Source organism: Sturnus vulgaris, chromosome 1 (genome assembly GCF_052056855.1).
Source record: "Sturnus vulgaris isolate bStuVul1 chromosome 1, bStuVul1.hap1, whole genome shotgun sequence".
In the NCBI taxonomy this organism is placed as follows: Eukaryota; Metazoa; Chordata; class Aves; order Passeriformes; family Sturnidae; genus Sturnus; species Sturnus vulgaris.
In genome coordinates this window covers 143505465-143529138 of record NC_142243.1, presented here as the reverse complement: position 1 = coordinate 143529138, position 23674 = coordinate 143505465, and the positions used below count along the sequence as shown (strand labels likewise).

Genomic DNA, 23674 nt, shown 5'->3' with positions numbered 1-23674 from the left:
AAGAGAAATCCTGAATGAAGGAAGAGTACATTTCACATACATGGCAAGTTTTCAGTTTGCAAGTGAATCATAATCAGCTAATCATAAGCAGTTGGACACCTACAGTAAATATAGCAGCACATACTTCATTATTCACAGCAATTTTGGAAGAGAAGGAAAGCTTTTCAACAAAAGCAAGAGAAATAATACTTTGTTAGATATTTAATCCACTTCCACAATTATAACAAACTTTCAATTGCATCGTGTGTCTTTGATGCTTAAAACTAAATGCATTGATCATCTTCACAAAGGAAATTCTGCTGTATAAAGGTACAGAGTCCTTGGAAAGAACAGGGAAAATTAAATATAAGACTTTCCTGCAGAGACAGGGACATAGCATGTGTCAACATCTACTGTTCTCACTAAGTCACTACAAAGTGTTTGTTTTCATCTCGGAAGGTAATTTGCACAGTGGAGTTCACAGATAAAAGATTAGCTCTTGAAAGGAGATAAGCACCTGCTAATGTGCTAAGCCAGCAGAACATGTGTCTACCGTGAACAGACCAGGTCTGATCAAGTGCAATTATCTCAATAAAACTTTTTAAAGTTGACAGGTATTTTAAAGGAGGGTGGAGGCCAAAGATACAGATATCATGTCTAAGACACCTTATTACATATTTATTGCCATAAAAAAACCTAGCACTGACAAAGTCATATAATCATTTAGGTTCAAAAAGACCTCTAAGATCATGAAGCTCAACCATTAACCTGACACTGCCGAGTTGACCACTAACCCATGTCCTGAATGTCACATCTACATGTCCCATGTCACATCTACACATCTTCTAAATTCTTCTAGGGATGGTGACTCCACCACTTCCCTGGGCACCCTGTTCCAATTCTAGAGAACCCTTTCAGTGAAGAAATTTTTCTTACTACCCAAACTAAACTTGCCCTGGTGCAACCTGAGGCTTTTTCCTCTTGCCCTGTCCCTTGTTACCTGTCAGAAGAGCCTGACCCCCACCTGGCTTCAGCCTCCTTTCAGGGAGCTGTAGAGAGTGATAAGGTCTCCCCTGAGCCTCCTTTTCTCCAGGCTAAACAGCCCCAGCTCCCCCAGCTGCTCCTCATCAGACTCGTGCTCCAGACCCTTCCCCAGCTCTGTTGCCCTTCTCTGGATGTGCTCCAGCCCCTCAGTGTCCTTCTTGTAGTGAGGGGCCCAGAACTGGACACAGGATTTGAGGTGTGGCCTCACCAGTGCTGAGTACAGGGGGACAATCCCTGCCCTGGTCCTGCTGGCCACACTGTTTCTGATCAGGATGCCATTGGCCTTCTTATCCACCTGGGCACAGCTGGCTCACGTTCAGTCACTGTCAGCCAGCACTCCCAGGTCCTTTTTCAGTGGGCAGCTTTCCAGCCACTCATCTCCAAGCCTGAAGTTTTAGATGAGGTTCCTTGCATGGAGTTGTTCTGACCCGAGTGCAGGACCCAGCACTCAGCTTTGTTGAACCTCATCCACCTTGGGCCATCACTCCAGACTGTCCAGATCCCTCTGTAGAGCCCTCCTACCTGCCAGAAGATCAATACTGCCAACCAACTTGGTGTCATCCACAAAGTCACCTTCGCTGCCCTTGATCCCTTGATAAAGATCTCCTTAGTAAAGATAATTAAGAGGATATAATAATGAGTCCTGGACCCAATACTGACCCCTGGGGAATATTCCAGGCCTGACCATCCAGCCAATTCTTTGCCCTGTGAATTCACACCATGAGAATACACTTCCTGCAGAATGCCACAGGAAAGAGTATCAAAGACTTTACTGAAGTCTAGGTATATCATGTGTTTCAAAGAAGACAGCTGCCAGGCTGTCATCTCTCTTAAAAGAGACTCTTAAATCCCTCAATCATTCAGGGAAGGAAAGCCTCACCACATCTATTCTGCTGCTGGTCTGAGTCTGAAATAGAGTGGACAGCCATGCAAAGTGCTTCATGCTGAACTGTGCTGTGGTCACTGCTCAGGGAAGATGCTGGGGACATGTCAGGAAAGAAATTACACCAAGCCCATGGACTTGAAGGTCAGCAGCAGCTTGGGAAACCACAACAAGAAAAGAGAATGTGATCTGGCATGGGAAGATGAGTTCTGCTGCTCAGGCCCCCATTTCTCACAGGCTCAACGGGCAGCACACATGGCACCATCTGTGGATTGTACAAGGCAATCCCTGTGTGTTTACATTCCACAATATATTGAGAAGTGTTCATAAATGAGCTATGGTCTGTTTGCTGCCATGGAAGAAATGCAAATATTCATCGTGCAAGTTGTAGGTGCTATCCTAAGACAGCACTGGTTTGTTTCTCTTAACAGTATTAACCAGATTTTAAATTTAAACTATTTATCACTGGAGATTCCAGACTTCAAAAATTTCTGCAAGGCAGGCAGATGTTTCTCCATCCCTCAAGCTTTCATACCCAATGAGTCCTTGCTCTGCTCTTGCGGCTGCAGGTGCAGGGTAACTTCTTCAGCAATGGCAATCAGCACGTATGAGCCAAAAATGATTCCATAGAGAGCTCTCTGAACACCCTCTTTTGTCCTTGGACATCTCAGTACCTCTGTTTTTCAGAGTGAGAAAGGGTTGTGACTATGTGTGGATGTTCACACTGACCATCCTTGCCTTGGCCTGATGCCTATGTGGGAGCTGGCAGCTGGCAGAGAACTTCTCCTGCTGCATGTGAATTTTGACCACAGTAGCTAATCTGTCCCACCATACCCATATGAAGAGGAACTAAGAAAGATCCAGTCTCCTGGAGGAAAGTTCTATCTATTAATATTACCAAGCTCTATATACCTCACATATTAGAAATGGGCTTTTCTACAGGTGAGAAATGTGTCCTGTGCACTTTTTGTCCCTGCCTTTATTGTATGTGCATCACTAAACTTATAATTCTTCCCACAATCTTCATTCCTGTATTCTGGACGAAGGCTATCAGAACTCACAAGTGCTGAGTAACTACCAGGAACTACAATTCCAACACCTGCCTTCAAGAAATGTACAATGCATAATTCCCTGCTACCTATGAAGGCTTTACTCCTTATTACATGGGGGTACCAATACACAGGAAAGGAAATCTGGGTCCTATTTGTGAAAATGGTGGTTTGTGGGTTATAATTTCACAGAATCATGGAATATTCTGAGTTGGAAGAGACCCACAAGAACCACTGAGTCCAACTCTTACATGAATGGCCCATATGGGGATCAAACTCACAACTTTGCATTATTAGCACCACGCTATAACCAACAGAGTTAATCTCAGTGATTTGTGTGGGCCAGTGAGATTTTGGCAGGAAGCATTTCAGTACTTAAGTACATTCCATCATTTTCATGCTTGGCAGGGGAAATGTGTACAGTTACATATGTCTAAAGAGATCAGGAAGATTATTTTAAAATTGAGAATGTGATGCTTTTGCAGCGCTTATACAATTCCTCTTAAACCACTGTTTTCCTTTTTAAAATTAGCATCGGTGTTTGTTTCCTGTGTGAAACCTGGCTTGTGTCTGACCAATTAAAGTGAAGAAAAATGTGTCAGGAAGCCATTTTGAATACAGTGCCTCAGCTGCAGGATAGAGCTTCTCTGAGTAATTGAAATGAAAGTCAGTATTAGTAAAAAGATATTGCATAATTTGGTCATGGCTGGAAAATTACTACTGAGATTGGCAATTTGATGCAACTATTTCTATTACTTTTCATTGCATTAGGTGGGGTAATAAATAGCTCATGAGAACAATACAGCAAATTTTATTTTATTCCATAATCTGGATATCAAACAATACTGCTAGAAAAAGATTGCCATTCGGACAGGAAATGTTTTATTCTCCACTCCTGTTCAGTCAAGAGTCTTTCTGCTGGTTCTGCCAACAAGGATGCAAATTAGTGTCAAGTAACATTTTGGTACTGCTGATGAGGGACAAAACAAAGGAAGCACAGTATGGTGAAATTAATTTATCATACTAAAACACGGAAAAATAGCTTTGTTTTTTAATTGGGTCTAGAACTCCGTAAGATAGGTGGGAGAGTGCTGGGGAGAGAATACCTCTCCTGCTGTTTTGCAGTTTATATCCCTAATTCTGTACTGGAAGCTCTCATTTCGAGCTCCCTTCTTAGAGCAACCCAGCATTACAAGAACCTTCAATGTGCACAGATAATTTCCAGTTACTAAGATGAACCTCAAACCAGCTCCATGTTAATTCTGCCAGTACTTTCACCAATATTCCTAACACTAAACAAATTGTTGCAGGGAAATGAATGAAATCTCCTTTCGCAAAGGAGAAAGTGTGCACTAAGCATGTTCACTCATAAAAGATAAATCTCAGGGACATCATGCAGTTTCACTTTACTTCTAGCATCCCCATTAAGTCCTTGTGAAATCCCCACTCAGTTATGTTTGTATTAAAAACTGGGTGAGGAAGATGACACTACCTTGTAGCAATAACCCGGCATGGACAAGTAAGAAGACCACTTCCTCAGCAATCAACTAATTCCCAGAACTCTGTCTTTATTTCATGAGTTGCAAATCTCTTTCTAAGAGGAGACTTTGCATGTGCTCTTGACTACAAGAAAATGAAAAGCAGGGGATAAACCTGCAGAATGGCCAGGGCTATCCATAGAGGAGCAGGGACAGTGTCACTCAGGAATGACCCCTGAAACCTGTCTGAACAGGGGCAAAATTATTTCTCTGCAAATGTGCCCTGCTGAGCATTTGCCTCAGCTAATCAAACAATGGTTGATCTGCAAGAAAAGCCACATCCTGACTTTCTTAGCTCTGCGAAGATTCCAGTAACTAAGAAAACCCAACTTTGCAGCAAATGTTAAATCCTGACTTTATTTTCTCTGCAAGAACATCTGTGTCAGCATAAATCTCATTTCTATTTTTTTTCTTTTTTTTATAAGTGTCCTGGTTTGGGACCCCAGGACAGAAAGGAAAGTTTGCCACATATGTAATACACAGAAAATGTTCAGGTAAAAATAGGAATGAAATCATTGCTGCTGTTCAGAGAAGGGTGGCATACCTTTCCTGTCCATCAAGCTCTGAGCAGTTGGCACCCTATAAATCATAGGAAGCACAGAAGTAATTATAGAACTGGAAACTGATCATTGTAAACATTCAGAAGTAGCTTCTAGTAATTGCAAGTTACCACGAACATGATTAGAATCATGACAGAACTGTGCAGGCCACTTACATGCCCATTTTCTCTATTCATTAAAACTAGGTTTTCTTATGAAGTAACAAGCAATGTAGTCGATCTAGCACCTGTGTACAAACAGCCTGCTGATATCACCAGTTTGTTCTCAGTCAAAATTAGGTTTGATGCAACACTTGAACCACCAGGATCTGATTATTTGCCTACTGTGCACTAAGTAACGTAGGTGACAACTTCTGCCATTCTGTTGTCATCTCCCAGCATCTCTTCACTGCTCCCAGAGGCACTGCCACTTCTACCATAGGAAATGCTTGGTTACAGAAGGGCAACATGCACTGAGAACAGAGAATGACAACATGTAAAATGGGGTTTCATGCCAAGGGTGTTAATTTTTTCACCCTCGGGGCAGTAGAGAGAGAAAACATTGTCTCCTCCACCCTTAACAGAAGGAGCCTCTTGGTGAAGGTGTATCTGCCAGACACATTATACTGGACCATGAAGAAGTATTTGATTCCTGCTTCAAAGAAGTTATACTACCAGGAAAAATACAATAACACTTCAACCAAAAGTGACACCGTCTTTCTTGCCCAAACATACTAGAGCAACTCTTACTACATGCCCAAGAGGGAAAGCTGCTTTTCTGGCATCAGATTATGCTCTGTTCTGCCTGTAAGCAGGGAAATACACAGACCCTGAAATTTTTATCCTGCATCCAGAATTTAACTTATTTATGGCTCAAATCCCTATTTGATCCTTAGAAATCTATTTACCTCAATTACACGCATTACAGATAGCAAGTTCTACTAGTTAATTACTACAAGTGTAGGAGCACTGATTTTCAGCCACATCCTTAAGTTGTTATTAGTTTCAAATTTTTAGTTCTTGTAAGTTCCAAATTCCAACCATATTCTGCATTTGAGGAAGCATTTTCAGAACTAATACAATGCGCTTGTGAAAAAGCCACCTTTTGACTAAATAAAGTCACTTAGACTCCTATCTGAAATCATTTAGAACCTAAGCATACTGTGATCAGGAAGACAAGGGCCCTTCCACGTGATTTGGGCTGAAGGAAGTGCTCCAGCGAGTGCAGTTTTGCTGCTGGGCAGTGCATTTCTCACCGTGCTGTATAATGCCGTGCTCCAGCAGCCGGCGGCCGAGCTGCTCCGCTTCGCTCCGTGTCGCTGCCTCTCCCTCCTGGACCAGCCAGTCCATGAACTCCGAGGCTACAAAGCTCCGCTCGTACTTGACTCCTTCCTCTTCCCTGGCTTGCAGAAGGGTGTTCTCAGAACTCATCAGCCTGGTGTGGTGGGGGGGAAAATTGGTAGGGAAAATGGTTCTTCAGAAAAGCAGTTCCAGATCTATTCTGGCAAATTTCATTTATATCAAGCAAACGTATAGGAAGCTTTCACTTGTGGATATGGGAGAAAACTCTGTTTTCCCAGGTGCTTGAAGGAAAACAGAAAGGAAAGAATTAATAACAAAAATGCACCTGCTGTTGTTTACAGGATGCATGCCTGTGAGATGTGATGTTTTGGTAAAAGCATGTTTGTAAGAGGTGTTGCCTTCCTAGGACCAATAAGCTGACTTTAATCTTGGTTCAGTGAAGCAGTCTATAAAATGTGTGTACTTCTACAATAAATCTGCTTCTTTCTACCTTTGAGAAGAAGCTGTGTTCTTGAGATTTCTGCGCCGCTCCTTATAGCAGACAGCAACATTCACTGACTTACTAAATCTTTCTTCAAGCTATCAATCTACTTAGGAAGTGAATTAAAACTGCTTAGTCAAGAAATGTAGGCTTTATATCCCTGTGTGAAGTTGATGCTTTCTTGTTTTTTTCCCCTAAAAGAAAATCAGATTTTTAGGTTTCGTATTTCCCCTATTTAGTGTTCAACATTCTCTAAAAGTTACTGTATAATCAGCTTTGAAAAAAAATTAACCTAAAAGCACCAGAATGTGACTAATGTGTTCAAAGCTTCCTAATTAATATTTACAGTTAGCAGGACTATGCCCCGAAGTCATTTAGATGACTTTGAAAATTCTCTCTATAAGCTCTAAAACAGCTGCAGAAAAATTCAAGAGGAGGAAAAAAGGTAGTTCTGTGATTTGGGGGCGGATAAATATTGTGCATCCAACATTTGGTGATGCAGCTGCAGTCAGTGAGTCACATATGAACCTGAACATATTTTAACATCTGAGGCTCACAGTTCTCTGTGCCTCAGCTGGCTCTGTGTAGCACCAGTCAGAGGAACATCAAGAGATGTCTCTAAATCTCCTAGCAACTGGCATATGAGTGGCTGAAGGATACTAATAAAATTTGTCTCTATTCAAGATACCTATGCAAATAACACAGTCTTTAAAAAAAAAAGCCTCAATATTTTGTTAATGCAAAAGCCAGTTTGAAAATCTGAAAGAGAAGACAGTTTTAAAGAAGAAATGAGAACTGTTTCTTTGTAACAGAATTCCACTTTTTGGGGGGGACACAGAGCACTACAGCATCCTTACTAACCTAATTTTTTCCCTAACTATTTTATTTATTATAGGCAAATAATAGGACTAGTGGAAGACTTTCAGAGTAACATTTCAAGAATGGAAAAGTTATTTTTTTCCATGTAAGACTAACAGGTTCCCCTCCCTTCACCAACTGTTCTGAAATAGGGGCACATCTGAACTACAACAGGCATATTCTGGAAGTGCTTAATCACTGCCCTTCTGATAAAGGAATTGAAATTCAAGTAAATCCATACATGAGCCATCTGCTTCTTAAACTGACAGCATGTCCAGAGATTATGGAATATAACTTTACCTCCTTCAAGAAGCATCAGAAAAATCTGTGCCACAGGAACACAGAGAGAAGTTTCATTTGAAATTACAATGAAGAGGTTTGACAGATTCCAACCTCTGATATTTCACCTAAAATACTCTTCTCTTGACTTTAATGAGCACTGACCTGGAGCCTGAACCTACTGGATCTGACTACCAGGTAGCAGATCATCAAACCAGGCAAAGGCTGCTCAGCCACAGCTGTGTGTCAGTGAACTGCTCATTTGGATGGTGTGTCACTGCCAGCATTTCTGAGCTGAGTAAGAACTGAGAAAGTCAAAATTAGGACAACGTATTGACTCCAGAACTCTTGCAGGCTTTATTCTTTTTTTAATATTTTAATTTACAAGCATCTCGTCCCACAGCATTTTGTCCCACACTCACCACATCTCATAAAAACCTACATCTTTAAATGTGTCTCTTTCACCTGGCTTTTTACCCCCAAGAAAAAAAAGCAAACCCAAAGCTTGTGTCTTTTTGTACCATCTGCTGCACGGTTACCCAGAACTGGTTACCCAGGCTCTGCAGGCACCAAATAAAAAACCCTTAGGATTACGTTAATTGTTCTTTGATGGGTCTATAATTAGTTGACTGCCTCATTGAAGTCACAGATAGAAAGGTCCTTGAAAAGGCAGTGCTAATGGTTAGATTTTTACAGAGACACAAAAGAAATCTGGAAAAATATCAAGTGGAAAAACACTCAGTTTGACATTTCACACACTTCTGCATAAGCCCAGAATAGCACTGCGAAGGATTTGGACTTGTGAACAAACAGACACGACAAATTGCCAATTTAAGAAGTCCAGACACAGCAATCCATGGAGTTACATCACTCACTGAATTAAATCACTGTAACTCCATCGCTGTCAACAAAACTGTACCAATTTACATCAATCAAAAACCTGGCCTTTCATTAGGCAGAACTGGAAACTTCCTCTTACTCTTCCATTTTCTCCTTGTTCAAAAAAAAATGTGAGGCTATTAATGTCGAAAATTTGCTGTAACTGGTGTTATCCTGCATTAAAGGAATGTATTTAGCTAAACACTGAAATTCGAGCTCAAAAGAAATCTTTAACCTTGTTTTTATCAAAATAACTGCACCAGATGATAAAAGCAACTCAACTGATGAGTTAAACTGAAAGTGATTCCAAGAATGCATTCTCAAAATTATCTGAAAGATTTCCTGAAATTAAAACCATAAACCTACACTTCTCTCACTGTGAAATCTGGTTCCAAAATCTCAGTTGATGTCAGCATCATGAAATTACTTATAGCTCCTATATAGAAATGACTGCACCAGAAACAACATCTTTTGTGCCTGACCAAACCCTACTGAGAATTGCAAACGTCATAAAAATAGGATGCCTGCACAACTTGATTTTTTTTTTTTTTTTAAAGCTATGAAAGGTCTGTGCTGGATTATATAAGATCTGCAGGGAGAGTTTTGTTGAACAGGAAACATGTTTCTCTCATTCAATCTATTTGGTCAGTGCTGTAGAGCTCGAATGCTGATACCAACCTTAGAACTTATAAACTATTCAACATTTCAGACAAGACTGTAGGAAATCCAGTAGTTTTCACCTCTAGTTATACACCTGAACCTAAAGCATGTTCACAGAAAGGATTACCAAAGTTTGCAATGATGTGCAGGGAATCTGAACTGATTCATGATTTCCAGTGCAAATAAAGGGAGAATACAATCAGAGACTGATTTTAGATCTCCTGATCCCACAGGTACAGCCACCAAAGATGCCCACAGTAGGTGAAGGGGGCAATGCACAAGAAAGGTGAGTTCAGGTTATGAGGAGCTTTGTGGTCATGCAGAAGAGAGACAGGAAAGGGATCTCCTCAGCAGAGGGACAGTCTTAATGTACCCATGTCCCAGGGCAGAGAACAAAGCATTTACCCAAAACAGCTGTCTGAATGTAAGGAATCTGCCTAAGACATCCATGCCCCTTCCCATGCAACAATCTGCTGATCCTCCTAAAGCATTTTGTTCATTTTACCCACTGAGGATACAAATCTGCATGGACTGATGTTGGGTAATGTCTGCAATTTTGGCAAGCACAAACCACGTTGGCTTCTGAATCTACTGATACTCCAGTCCTAAGCAGAGAGTGGAAAAGAGCAGGAAATAATCATAATGCCTGTCTTAAATTAGCAAAGCCTAGTGAAGATTGGCAAACTCTACAAAATTGGACACAGATTTTCAAAATGTGTTGGATTTGGATAGATTTCCTTTGGCATAGCTGCATTTCTCTTGTAATCAGGCCCATAGGCATTTTGATAAACAAGTTGAATACGCTGGTAAGTGACTTAATGTTTGTGCACGAATACTTTTCTCTGCTTGCCATTTAGTAAATATTTTAATAGCACTGAATTAATATTTTCTTTCTCAGGACTATCAGCAAACTGATACAAGAGACATATTACACAATCAAACATTTCATTGCAGAACTCTTCCTGACTTTCAGTATTAGATTTTGAGTTCAAAGTGTAGCCAATGAAACTGTGACGGTGCTGCTAATAAAGGTGCACGGGCAAGGGAACTAACAGAATCTGAAATCTCTGCACAGGGGATTTGTTAAAATAAACAAAGTGAAGCCCAGATAGCCCAGGTATGCCTTCTTATCTCCTATGAATATAAAATACTTCACATGATCCATGGAGAATTTTTACTAGCTTTGACTGTCACAAACTGGTTTTGAAATGACAGGTATTTTTAATTTATACTATATTTAGCACTCAGGGCTGGGTTTAAAAGTTTCTGAACCCTTCAGACATGTTGCCTAGGAGCAAGCACCTCACGAGGACGCAGCTATATTTAGATTTAGGTGCTGCTTTTGGCGTTAACGTCTTTGCCAAGATGGGAACACTCTCTACAGTTATGAATGTTTTTCTGCTAGTACAGTGTTAGACAAACTGGATCACAGACATTGCTCTGGGGATAGTTCTCCACTCAGAGAAACGGTGATGGAACCGGACACTGATAGAACAGAGGTCTTTATAGCATGGCTCCTTTCATGGCAGACGACTGACATCAGCCTTGCCAACAAAAAATTATTTTTCTTATGGATAATTGAAATAGAAATATAGACTAAAAAAATTACTGTAGACACTCTAATCTGCTTTTCAGAGTATGGGTCAGGTATCTAGACACTGCATATTTACTGAGTCTAAACAGCAAATGTTGTGCTTATTAAGGCACAGAAGAGTTTGAAGGTATCTGATTCATTTCACCTGTCCCAGTGCATAGAATGGAGGATTTTCTCCAGTGATGCATTTCTTATACAATTTATTATATTTTTACTTTAAATAGTTACAGTCACTGTGTCTTGGGGAATTTTATATGATGGGTATAACAAGAGGAGTGGGATTTACAAGTATTTGTTTATATTTTGGGTTCACTGCACTTTCACCAAACTGAACTGGCTAATCTTGAAAATAGTATTTATTATCAGCTTTTAAACTTGGGAGTTTCCTGAGTGCTTTCTTCTCACAAATTCAAATCTTCAAACAAATTTCCTTCATCAAGAAAACACAGCATCTCTCCTGGCTGCTGCACACTTCTGCTCCAAGCAAGCAGAAGAGTGGGTGGAATTCAGTCTAGAGCAATACTTCAAGCTTTTTGTAAATAACACATCACAAATTTTTCATTAAATTGTAGCATATGCCAACATGCATTTTCTTCTCTCTGCTTAAAAGTACTATGTCAAAATCTCTACATCCTGAATAAAAATGTCTTTAATTTTATATTAGGAAGTATAGTTAAGATACTTAGTTACTTGATGGAAGTAATTCAGTGGGATATTCAGTATCTCAGCATAATAATCTGTTTAAAGTTATAATTAGATGCTCTCGGTTAGGTTGGTGGTTTTTTTTGAAATTTCTTTTAACATAACTTTTCTGGTGTTTGAACTTTGCAGACTGGAGCACTGAAGATTCATCTCACCTGTGATTTAAAATTGTACCTCCCTGTGAAGCTGTAGATACGGAGTCTCCACAAACATGTAACTGCTTGTTGAATGCATTTTGGTGTACTAATGTTTCAGGAATTATAATTATGCTTTTACATATCAAATAATAATGTAATTATTTGACTTATTTTGACAAATAATACTGTATTTTAACAGAATAGATTTCAAGGGCTTCAATTCACATTGACTTTTCATATAGGATGTATTTACAATCTGGGGCATCAGATTTTAAACAAAATGCCTCAAGTGAATATGGTAGAAAAGCAAAAGAAAAATAGGAGAGGGAAGGCCTCCCAACTGATGTAATGGAATTGCCCAGACCCATTCCTGCATGAATTGAAAGCCTCTGACGATTCAAAAAGTATCATTTGCCTCAAGTGACACTATTATCAACATATTATGAGTACTGAATGCAACATACTTTTCATAGAGTCTTTGTCCTCTCATGAACACCTTCACCTCATTGTCCAGTGGAAACGTCCCATCATCTTTTCTGAAGCGGTAGAACAGTTTGACATCCTTGAATTCTTTATGCTCATCACAGACTGAAACACAAAATAATTAAACAACAACAACAAAAAAAATCTTCACGTACATGTTAAGTAGCTGAGGACTCATTTAGCAGGCACCACTGCTGAGGTTCTAAGCAAGCATATGTAGAGTCTAACCCTCTGTATTTCTCAGCACACTTTACTCCATTCTAATGAAAGGCTGGAGAAAACTTTCAGAGAAGTAACCAAATTTCTTGATGAGGGGGAGAAGGGTCCTTCAGTTTTGTGAGTACTAGTGCAAACATAAAGAGCAAAAAAGCATCCATCCACTACATACCCAGAAAACCTTTTGATGAAAACAGTCTATTAGCTTATTTGTTTAAAAGGCCACCAAAATAGAATGCCCAATAATTTAAGATTTGCCAAACTTCTTAAAGTTATTTGTATCAGTTAGCAGTGCTGTAGGAAGCCTGAGACTTCCTAAATAAACAGTTAAAACTAAAGCCTTCTGCCTTCTTAAAACTGTCTCAAGTGCTCTGCCATGGCAGCTAGCAAATGGTAGACACAACATGAGCACACTGAGAAATGCCAAATTAGGTTTGTAAAAGAGCAGCTGATCATAGGCTCTTTTAAATGCAGAACAGAGCCCCATCAAGGGCATAAACTGATGGGAAAGCTCTCCCAAGCTAGCTGCTCCTAACAGAGTTATCAACCCATACACATGGAGGACCTTCTGCACCACAGAAGCAGGAACTGGTGTCCCTTTCACTTGACATAGGATTTGAAAGAATGTTCTAAGCATCCTGCAGAACCTCTCTGAATCTACCTGCTCAAGCTCACTTCACAATGTACTTTATTAGAGTGCAACACATGAACATTTTCAAGAAACACCTGTTCCATTTCTAATATATACACACCCATACATATAAAATTTCTTCTACAGTTTGCAATTGGATGCTAGGATAGAAAATGCTTGAAGGTCGTTAGAGCTTTCAACAAGCATTCAGTAATAAAATATCTATTGCTCAATTAAATTAAGTCACTCAGGCATCCACGCAACTCTTCACTGACATTTTCTCAATAGAGGATTAAGTAGACAGATTTGAATAACCTATAATTACTTTATTCTTTAACTATCTACTGTGAGTCCCAGTTTCCATAACAACCCAGAATTTTCATTTAATAGCCAAGCAGAAGCTGTAGAAGTGGCACTCATTCAATATGTGCATTTCTGACTTTAATTAAGGTGTTGTTAATGTACTGCAGACAGCAGCAGCATTTCTGCACATACAACGACCTCTGCATAAAGTCAACATTCATCCGTTTGTAGTCACTCAGTTTTCTCTTGAAAAAGAAACAAATGGTACATTTGCTGTTTTAAAATGGGTAATACTATAGGCTTGAATTTGAGGCCTTGGATCTTCTTTGCTCATGTGCTTCTCAGCCTCTTTGTGCCCCAAAAGGCAACTAAATGCTACCAGTGAATTGGAAGTCTTTTCATCAACATGAATTGTTATTCAAGAAGCTGAAAGGAACAGATCTCAAACAGACAACAAGTTTAGGAGAAAATTAATCAAGGCACAGCCAGACCACTAACTTTCTTGCAGCTGTACCAGCACTAATGTTTGTGCAGCTGCTGTGAGGGCCAGGGCCAGGGAACTAATCCACGTGAGAAAAATGATCTTTTTTTTTTGCTGGCTGATTTTTCAGATGGGTTTTTCAGCTGGAGAACTGCACTCTTAGGCAGCAGGGAGAAGGGGGACATGATCCAGCTGGGGCTTCTCTGGAGACAGGGAAGCAACATCACAGTCTCCAGTAAGTTCCCCCCTGCCATGGGGAACATCACTCCACACCTCTTCAGGCTCTCATCTCCTTCAGGACACAGGTGACCTTGCACAGCAGCACAGTTCAAAAGAGATGCTCCATTTCTGGCAGGAAAAGGATCCTACCTGTCCTATACTTGGCTGAAGAGCAGGAGTGGGATTTCAGTTTGTCTCACAGCAGTCAATAAATTTATCTCAGAACTTTTTTAGCAGGTGATGCTGCACTTACCATGGTGGATAATGCTGTGATCCAGTAATTTCTGCACCAGTTTAATGGCTGTCTCCCTGTCAGAGGCCTCTTTGTGGTCGATCAGCCAGTCAATCAGCTCTTTGGCAACGAAGCAGTTTGGGTACGTTTTGAGGTGGTGTCTCCGATCCTTAATGACCTTTTCTTCATGCAGTCGGAGCCTGGGGGTCAAATCAGCTTGTAAGTATCATTTGCAAAGAGCCCCTGTAACAGCAGGGTTGGGATGAGAGCAGAGCAGTGGCACCCATGCCCTGCTCACAGGATGGGCTTTGCAGGAGCTGGGCAGAAAAGTCACACATCCAGTGCTGGCTTCTCAGAACCAGGGAACACACAGCAACCGTTTTTTACAACTTTAAACCCTATAATGGGAAAAACTTGTTTTCTGCTCAGTGGAAAAGTTTAAAAAACTGAAGAACAGCACAGCATATTAAGTCCATTACAATACTTCCTGTAGGTCAGTTAAACTGTCAATAATTTGGAATTAATTTTCCCACATTACCACTAATGTGTTCCATACTATTTTATAGTATCACTGCTGTAATTTTTTTTTTAATCTCATTAGTTTTTGCAGCTGTAGCTTCTCCCTTGGTTGGGTAACTGCATTTTGCCTCCAATTGCACAAGGATAGCATTTATAATTTAAAATTCAAGTGTGAAGCTGCTCCAACACAATGTAATCTATCATTAAAAAGTTGCCTTCTACGCCAAATAAAGGAAACTGATTTCTTGCTTAGGCATCTGTTGACAAGTGTCCTCTGTTTACAAAATCTCCCTCATCATCCTGAAAGCAAGTTGATTGAGATGCTTGGGTCAGAATGCAAGATCCTGATTAGAGTAATACCTTGAGGTTCTGAGGTTCTGCATCTTTATGTTTAATCACTTTTTCCCAAATGAACAAAATAAGCAACAATAGCAATAAATTAGCAGATAGAAGGCTTTAAAGTTGTTTGAAGTTTTATGCTTTTTTGTTTCATTTTAATGAATCATATCAGAAAACTAGTTTTGTAATGTCTATACGACAGTTCTGAGGAAAGCACAGGAATGACAATGCTTGGGCTCCTATCATAAACAGAAACACTGCTGTTTATGTCCAAGTGGCCAGGATCCTACCTATAAACACTCTCACTGACTGCAAAGAGTCCTAAGTAACGCTATAATAATTGTAGGTGGTACAAGGCTAGCAGCACAGAAGGGTGTTAACGTGAGCCTCAAGAAGCACAGAGCAGAAGTATGAGAAATTTTCCTCTCAATGACATTCCAGTATGGAACAATAATTTCTCTTTAAAATAATAAAAAGGGAAAATATTTGGCTGAAATCAATGAAGGAAATCTTATTAGGGCATCATACAAGACTTATGTAGGTTTCTACAGAAAAAGAGGAGCAAAGCAATGCTTTGTTCTGCAGCACTTAGCCTTGAAGTACACTGGAATTGCCAGTCTGGGATGTGAATTCAAAACCAGATTTGCAAACATTTAAAAAAAAAATAGCAAGACTTTTACATTAAAAATACTGATAAATCAGATCAGTATTCTGGAAAGAAATGCTGGTAAATATCCCACAGATTGTGAAATTCTCTGAGCTAAAATACTTTTGCTTAAAGCATATTTTCCAGATGTGCTCTAACAGCTGTCGCTATGCTTAGAAAGAAAAGCATTCACAATTTTAATTACAGAACATGCAATTATCAGTAAGTCTGATGGAGCTTTACAATTAAAATACATTCCAGGTCTTGTTAATGCTCATCTGCTTTTATGTCACACAATAACCTGCAAGAACAAAACTAGAAAAAGTGTGTATAATACAAAAGTAGACAGCTCAATTCAGTTCCAGTCAGCAGTGTAAGTCTAAATGGATGGAGCTGATCTGATAGAAGAGAGAAAACCTCTTCTACAAAATTTTTTGTCCACATGCTCCATAGGAGTATACCAGGACTGGTCTGACATTTCACAAACACATCAGTAGTCAAGAGCCCCAGAAACGAGCATTTATGTCTTAAATTCCAACTGCACGTTTTCCTGCAGTTGGTGGGCTTATAAATATTTCAATTCCTCCATCATGTCAAAAGACACAGGTTCCAACTACAATCTTTTTCCTCACTCAGAGAAATGATCTGTCTGTATACCTTTTTGTCTATATTTATAAAACTCATAGATATTTCATGACCTGAATTATTTCTAATCACTTGTTAAAGTGATTACAAATTTGCTAAGAGGATACGAAATCATTAAGTAAAAAAAAACCCCATGACCATATAACCCTTAACAAACGTGAATTTCCACGTGAATGTGAGAATTTCTTCTGCAGTCTATACTAGTTATGAGCATATTGAGTTATGTCTAGGCTTATATATCTGGAATAACAAACACAAAAAGGAATTCAGAGTTTCTCTTTGGTGGTGTGCGCTGTTCTCTTTGTCAAGGCTCCCTCACCTCTAAAAATCTTCTAAAAATCAAACTCTATGGAGGAGAAGTACCTTAATAAATTGACACTGTACCTAGTGTAAACTACAAATATAGAAGCTTCAGGTAAAATTATTCAGTATATATTGCTGTGTGCCAATCAAAAGTTCAGGCAGGAATTAAAAAAATGTGTCTGTGCTCAGAAGTATTTATCAGAAGCCAAATTAAATGGAATAAAAAGGAATAAAATGTACCAGTGAATACAATTATACACAATGCTCAAGTGAACTGGTAAATCTTTTATCCCTTGGCATTGAGAAGCAGGCTTCTCACCCAAAGTCCTTGATGTTTTCCCTTTTAGTAATGTTAATCATTTTATGTCAGCTAGTCTGCATGATGACTGAAAAAGACCTAACTTGAGATCAAACACATTTTTCTCACTTAGAAGTTTTTCTCAAGAGCTGCTCAGGAGAATTAGCTGACTGACAAACGCTGACCAGTTTGAGAGAAGAAAGGGGAGAAGAGAGGCAAACAAGGGGTGACAGGGGGACACCTCGATTCAACAAGCCTTTGAAATGTTGACCCGTTTTCTGCAACATAATAGCTTAACACCAGGAAAACATTTTGTGGGTACCACTACCTCACCCATACATAATTCCATATATTATCCAAGATTACCTGTCAGATTTTGCATGTGAGGCCACAGTCTGCCCTATCTGAGGAAAACACTGTGAGCCAGACCCAGAGCATTTGAGCAATTGCCTGTGCAGGTTAACAGGCGTATGCAAGCCTTTAGTATTTACAGATTTATATCCATGACCCTTACTCATACTTACAACAAATAAAAGCTGTATTTACAAGCATGCATACCAGAACAATTTTCTTGGGGGTTTGTCTAAACAGGAGCTGCTCCTAAGTGACAATATGTAAGGACTCTTGCTCCATAGAGAAGCATGGAACAAGATAACTTGGAACACACTGCTCCTGCTTTGCAGTAAATGTGTTCAGAACTTTCTGGAACAATGCTATTTGTTGAGATGCCATTAGGCATTTCCATGATAATGGAAAAATCTAAATTTTTGCCTAGAAAAGAAGAATCAGGCACTAACTTCGGATGAAATTGCTCTTGTAGCTACATGAAACTTGCATTTTGGTTTTCACCAACAGGGGCATTTTTATTTCCACCAGGGATATTATGCATTCTGAAGTTCCTTGCCTCTTCTCTAAACCAGTTGGTAAGGATTTATGAGAGTCCCTGCACCATTAGCTTTCCTTTCCAATCCCAGAAAAGGCCAACATGCTGGATGAATACAGTAAGGATATCATTAACTGAACCACAATCCAAATATCTCACTCAGCTATTTCCCTCTATTAAGTCTAGTAGTTTGTGCTTGGCTAACACAAATCTTACAAAGCATTAGCCAATCTTGAGTTCTACGAATGAAAAAAAATTAAAAACCTCCTGCTCTTCCTGGAAATTCTCTGAATAATTAATCTGCCAGTATCTACAGTCTATGTAGTCCCTATGTTTATCCTAGCAAGGCTCAGAAAAATGTGCAAGGAACAGGTTGGTCCCTGACACTCTCAATAGACAACATGGTGTGAAGACTTTCACACTGTTCTCCTCTCTTTCACCTCTTTTAGCCTTCCTGAAACAATCACACACATGAAATGTACATATCATAGAATCATAGAATCAACAGTTTGGGTTGAAAGGGACCTTTGAAGGTCATCTAGTCCAACATAAGGAGGGACATTTTCCATTACACCAAGCTGCTCAGAGCCCCTCCACGCTGACCTTGAATGTTTCCAGGCACGGGGCATCTGCCACCTCTCTGGGCAACCTGTTCCAGTATTTCACCACCCTCATTGTGAAAAATTTCTTCCTTATATCTACCCATCTATCCGAATTTACCTCTTTTAATTTAAACCATTACCCCTGTCCTATTGCAACAGGCCTTTCTAAAAAGTTGGTCCCCATCATTCTTCTAAGCCTTAAGTATTGAAAGGCCACAATAAGTTCTCTTCCCCAGGCTGCACAGCCTCAACACTCTCAGTTTGTGTTTCTGCTTTCACAAGGGGTGCTCTATCTCTCTAACCATCCTCAGGGCTCTTCTCTAGACCTGCTGCAAAAGGTCCATGTCCTTCCTGTGCTGGTGGGGTCCCACCAGAGTGGAGCAGAGGGGCAAAATCAATTCTCTCAACCTGCTGTGCACAATGCTTTGGATGAAACAAATTTTTTTTAATGGAACAACAAAACACCAGTGAAGAGATCACTTAAAATAGAAATCCCTATCAGAATTTACTAATTATTGAACAATGCACACTGATGATGCAATTAGTCATGGCACAATGCACGTCCTGCCTCAGCATGCTCAGCTGCTGCTGAGTTCTGGCATGCTCATGGGTTACTGCTGTGTTACACCTTGCATACACCCTTGGCTGCAGTGACTGTTCCACACCGAGCACTGCCTGGCAGCATTCATTGAACTACTACAATTTTATCAAATTTGGGTAAACTGAACAAAACTATATTAGATCCCTTGAAAAAGAGCAGCTATATGTAGAGAGGCAAAGCCCTGCACATGGTTTCTGCCATCTTAAAATTCTTTCACAAGTTTCATGTATACACAGAACTTATAAGAGAAGGATTTACTTATTTCCAAGGAAAACTAGTCACGATGTCCTTTGTGAGAAACATATGGACAAAAGAAGTATCTTGCCAAAGATAAGGACAATTCATGGTAGCCAAAGAGCATAGGTTTTTCACACCTCTTCTCAAGGGACATCCTAAGTGCTCCAGGCAGAATTGTCTCTTTCTGTTTGAAATAGAACAGTTCTGTATCCTCCCAGAGGTCACATAGTTTGGTGTTTCCAACACAAGCATATGACCTGTCTACAGGATGGTAGATGGGCTTCTTACTGGAAGATCACATTTTCCAAAGCATCTCAGAGACTTAAAAGCAGAAGTCCTACTGAAATTTAAAACTTACAAGTCAGTTACACACCTGATTCATTACAAAATACATTAGCATAAGGTATTTGTGTATATATACACACCCGGGGGAAAAAACTACTTAAAATATCCTTTATACCAAACTTCTGCCTTTGCACTGTCAGCAAAAAAATAAACTAGGTCAGTGAGGATATGAACTTTGTACACAGAGGCGATGGTGAAGGTACTCTGTGAATGCAGTGTGTGTTGCTGGGACAAGCATTTCCAGCTGGGCTTGCCAAGTCTCAGCTGAAGTGTCAGCATTTCACTGCTGCCTGTTCCTCTTTCTATTTATGCTTCAGCTCTGCAATCACTTAGTTCTGTCACTTGATATTCACAGGAGCTAAATTACCCTTTATAACATGGGGTCGTACTGGAAATAGGATGAAGACATTTCTGTTTTGGTAGTTGTGGCAGAGCAGGAATTCTGCCATCTCAAATACATTTAGAAAGGGTGTCTTCAAAACAGCTCCTGATAGCAGTTCTCATGACTGTGGCAATCTCCCCTTTTTTTTGCCCACAGCCATGCATGTAGTCAAAGCGAGGACATGCCAGAACACAAACCAGATAGATTTCAAATAAACCATCTCTTGGTGCTCCCTGCAGAGGAAATCCTGTATCTTCCAAAGAAATGAGAGTTCATCAGTGTCCCTGTAGCTTTAAATCAAATATCGTGGCTGCCTCTTTTATGAAGTCTTTTTTATACATTCAGAAAGCACTAAGGCCACTGAGCCTGCAACCAAAGATGCACAAGGACATCCCCAATACTCATAACATCTTACTAACACTGTCAGGTTCAAAGCAAACTCTGGGGAGCAGACACAGGCATTGCTCAGGGTCTGGGATGAAATCAACATGATGTCTCCCAGAGAATCTCTTTCAGCCCACAAATTCAGGCCAGAAACTCAGAGTCACAGCCTCTAGAGTACTCCAGACTGCAGAGGAAATCAAATCTGTGTGTTTGTATTGATCTGTCATAAAACTAGAGACCCCTTGTAAAACCTACAGAAGCTGTGAAGTGACTAATCTCCCTGCCTGCCAAGCCACTTCACTTGCATTTCACTTTAAAGAAAAATGTGTTCAAACATGAATAATATATCTGCCTGTGCACTTGAACCTTGAGATCTTGCTGGAAAGCATAAAACAGGGTTTTATAAAGAGGAGAACACAGAATACAAGTTTTTATTTCACCTGCCTCTAGTCATATAAGGAAAGTGGAAGTCTGCCTGTCTCAGGCTGCTCAGTTTCTGGGCTGAAGCTGTCAGAACTCAGCAAATCACAGCCCTCCTTCTCCAAATGGAAGTCAGACATAATGGTGCTTCTCACTCAGTTATGGATGAGCTGGGATGCACTACGGGGACAAATGTATGCAGGTCAAAATCTATGGGATACTGCTGTGTGGTTTCCCAAAAGAACTGATGTACTTTTTACTCAAAAACAAGTCATCTTTGCTAATATCCATCAACTAGGTTTTTTATCCACATCAATTTTCTGTGTCTCCATTGCACAGATATTCTTAGGCTTATTAAATCAATGTGTACTATGAGGATTAATTTTTGCAAGGACATTTTCCCAAATCTAAACTGAAGACCACCAGAATTTCAAAGTACAGACCAGAAACCATAGCAGAACTGTTATTACAGACATCCTATGACTGGATTAACATGGTAATAAGCCCACTAGCTCTTGTACACACTTATGCAAAAATACCTCTCAATAAAGGAATTATTTTATGGATAGCAAACTCAGGAAGAGATAGTGAGGTCTCAAGGGAGGCCAGTGAAAATCAATGAAATTCGTGTCAGGGAATGAAGGCCTGTTATCTCAGTAACATGGCTGGAAGAAGAGAATGTTCCTTTGAAATGCTAAATGGGCTAAACAGGGAAAATACAGGTCAGAGAGCCCAAATTCTACTGCTACAGATATTCCTGCTAAATCAGGAACCTGGGGAGACAGAGCAGCAGCTGGGGAACAGGATGCTCAATACAGGCCTGCATCACTGGAGTCAAGAAGAGGGGCTGCACCAAGGACACAAACAGCTGTGGGTACCAGAAAGCCCTGCTGTGTCACAACTCCTCTCCTGGATGCATCTGGCACGCCATGGGGGTAGGGGAACCAAAAAAGTTACAGGCTGAGGTCCCTTATGCAGGAAGGCTGACACCTCTTTTATTCAGAGGGAAAAGCTGACTTTAACCTTGGTAGGCACTTGCACTGTGTGCAGCAAGTTTCAGAGCACCTGAGAAACAAGGTCTTTTCAGCACCCATCTCTCAGCACATCTGAGAAAGAGCAAATCTGTAACACTCAGAACACAGCACAGGACCCAACAAGCCTGGAGTGCAAACAGTAAAAGGGCCAGAGATAACCCAAGAAATCCATGGGAAAACTGAAATCAGTCAAGTGCCTAATCTTGAGGGCAGATGGTATTTCTCCCAGTCCTGTCAATAAGTGACAAATAGTCTTGCTGGGACATTATATGGGTAACTCTGAGCTCAAAGTCCTTCCAGGAATGACTGCTCTCAGCCTGAGAACCACAGACCTGCAGGAGATTTCCCCCTGATATTCTGCACTTCTCAGGGGAGCACCAACAGTTTGGACTTCTTTCAGTGGTCCTTGGCAACCCTGCTGAATGCAAGAATAAAAAATCTGTCTTCACCATCAATAAAGTGTCACACTGCAATAATACATCAATTGCATTTAGCAATTGTGTTCCATCTCTACGCAAAACTCTTATCCAAATACTGTGCTGAATCATGACTGTCATTAAGAATAAATATCCAGTACCTGACAGGTAAGATGAGTAATAAAATGCTTAGTGTTATGTACACTTGTTAACAAATTTGATTTTTTTACTGGGGCTATGACTCAAGATTTTTTATTCACTTCAACAAATATGTAGGTCCATCTTAAAATGAACAGAGATGCAATATTATTTCAATATACAATATGTTGTATTAAAACCATCAAACTTTGTTTATCTGTTCACATTCTAAATTAATAACTTCCGTTCTTTCATGCTTAATATAACTGCATTTCTAGGATTTATTTTTATTTTGAAGGAAGCTGTGATAGCAGTAAGTGCAAAAGTACTCACTAGAAAAGGCACTTTGTACTGAATTTCTTCAAATTAAAAAAAAAAATCTGCCCTGTTTTGACACTGATATATGCTTTTTTACCTCCTACAGCCGGCAACACCACAATATGCAGGATGCTACACTGACCAACGACAAGATCCAAGGGAGTTCTTTCCACTGCCTTCCAGAAGTCTATTGAAATTCAGTGGTTGACCACTAAACTGTAAAACATACCTGGAAAACTGATGCAGATTTTTAAACACTGAAAGTAATGATCCATTTGACTGGATTGCCTAGAGGCAATTAAATTGTTAGAGGATGACCTTCACAGTTCATAAGTAGGCATGGAGGAACAGGTAAGATTATAAAATGTACAGCTATGTACTAAAAACAAAATGCTCTGCTAAAAACCCAGAGGCTAAAAGAAACAGAGTAAGAAATAGCTCACTTTCAGTGAGTACAGGCTGAGACCATGCAAAAGCCAAGGGCAACCTCACATTGTACTAACAGTGATGTTTCCAGAAATGATGGGAAATCCAGTTGTTTATGTCATTGTACCTGATACTACAGAACATCATCTAAATACTGTGCTTTGTTCATGACATCTCATTCAAGAATGATCAGCTCAAAGAGATGCAATGATGTAGCTCTACTCTGGTATGAGAAATGATGAGCAGTCTT

General features: G+C 40.0%; 1 protein-coding gene across 1 annotated transcript in view; it reads right to left on the bottom strand.

Annotated features, from left to right (window-relative positions):
* Positions 1-23674, bottom strand: part of DEPTOR (DEP domain containing MTOR interacting protein) — a 72964-nt gene that overhangs the window by 32245 nt on the left and 17045 nt on the right. The window contains exons 3-5 of the mRNA XM_014870123.2: positions 14510-14688; positions 12388-12511; positions 6288-6466 (exon numbers count right to left, since the gene is read on the bottom strand). Coding sequence (XP_014725609.1) covers positions 6288-6466; positions 12388-12511; positions 14510-14688 — 482 coding nt within the window. The remainder of the gene's footprint in view (positions 1-6287; positions 6467-12387; positions 12512-14509; positions 14689-23674) is intronic.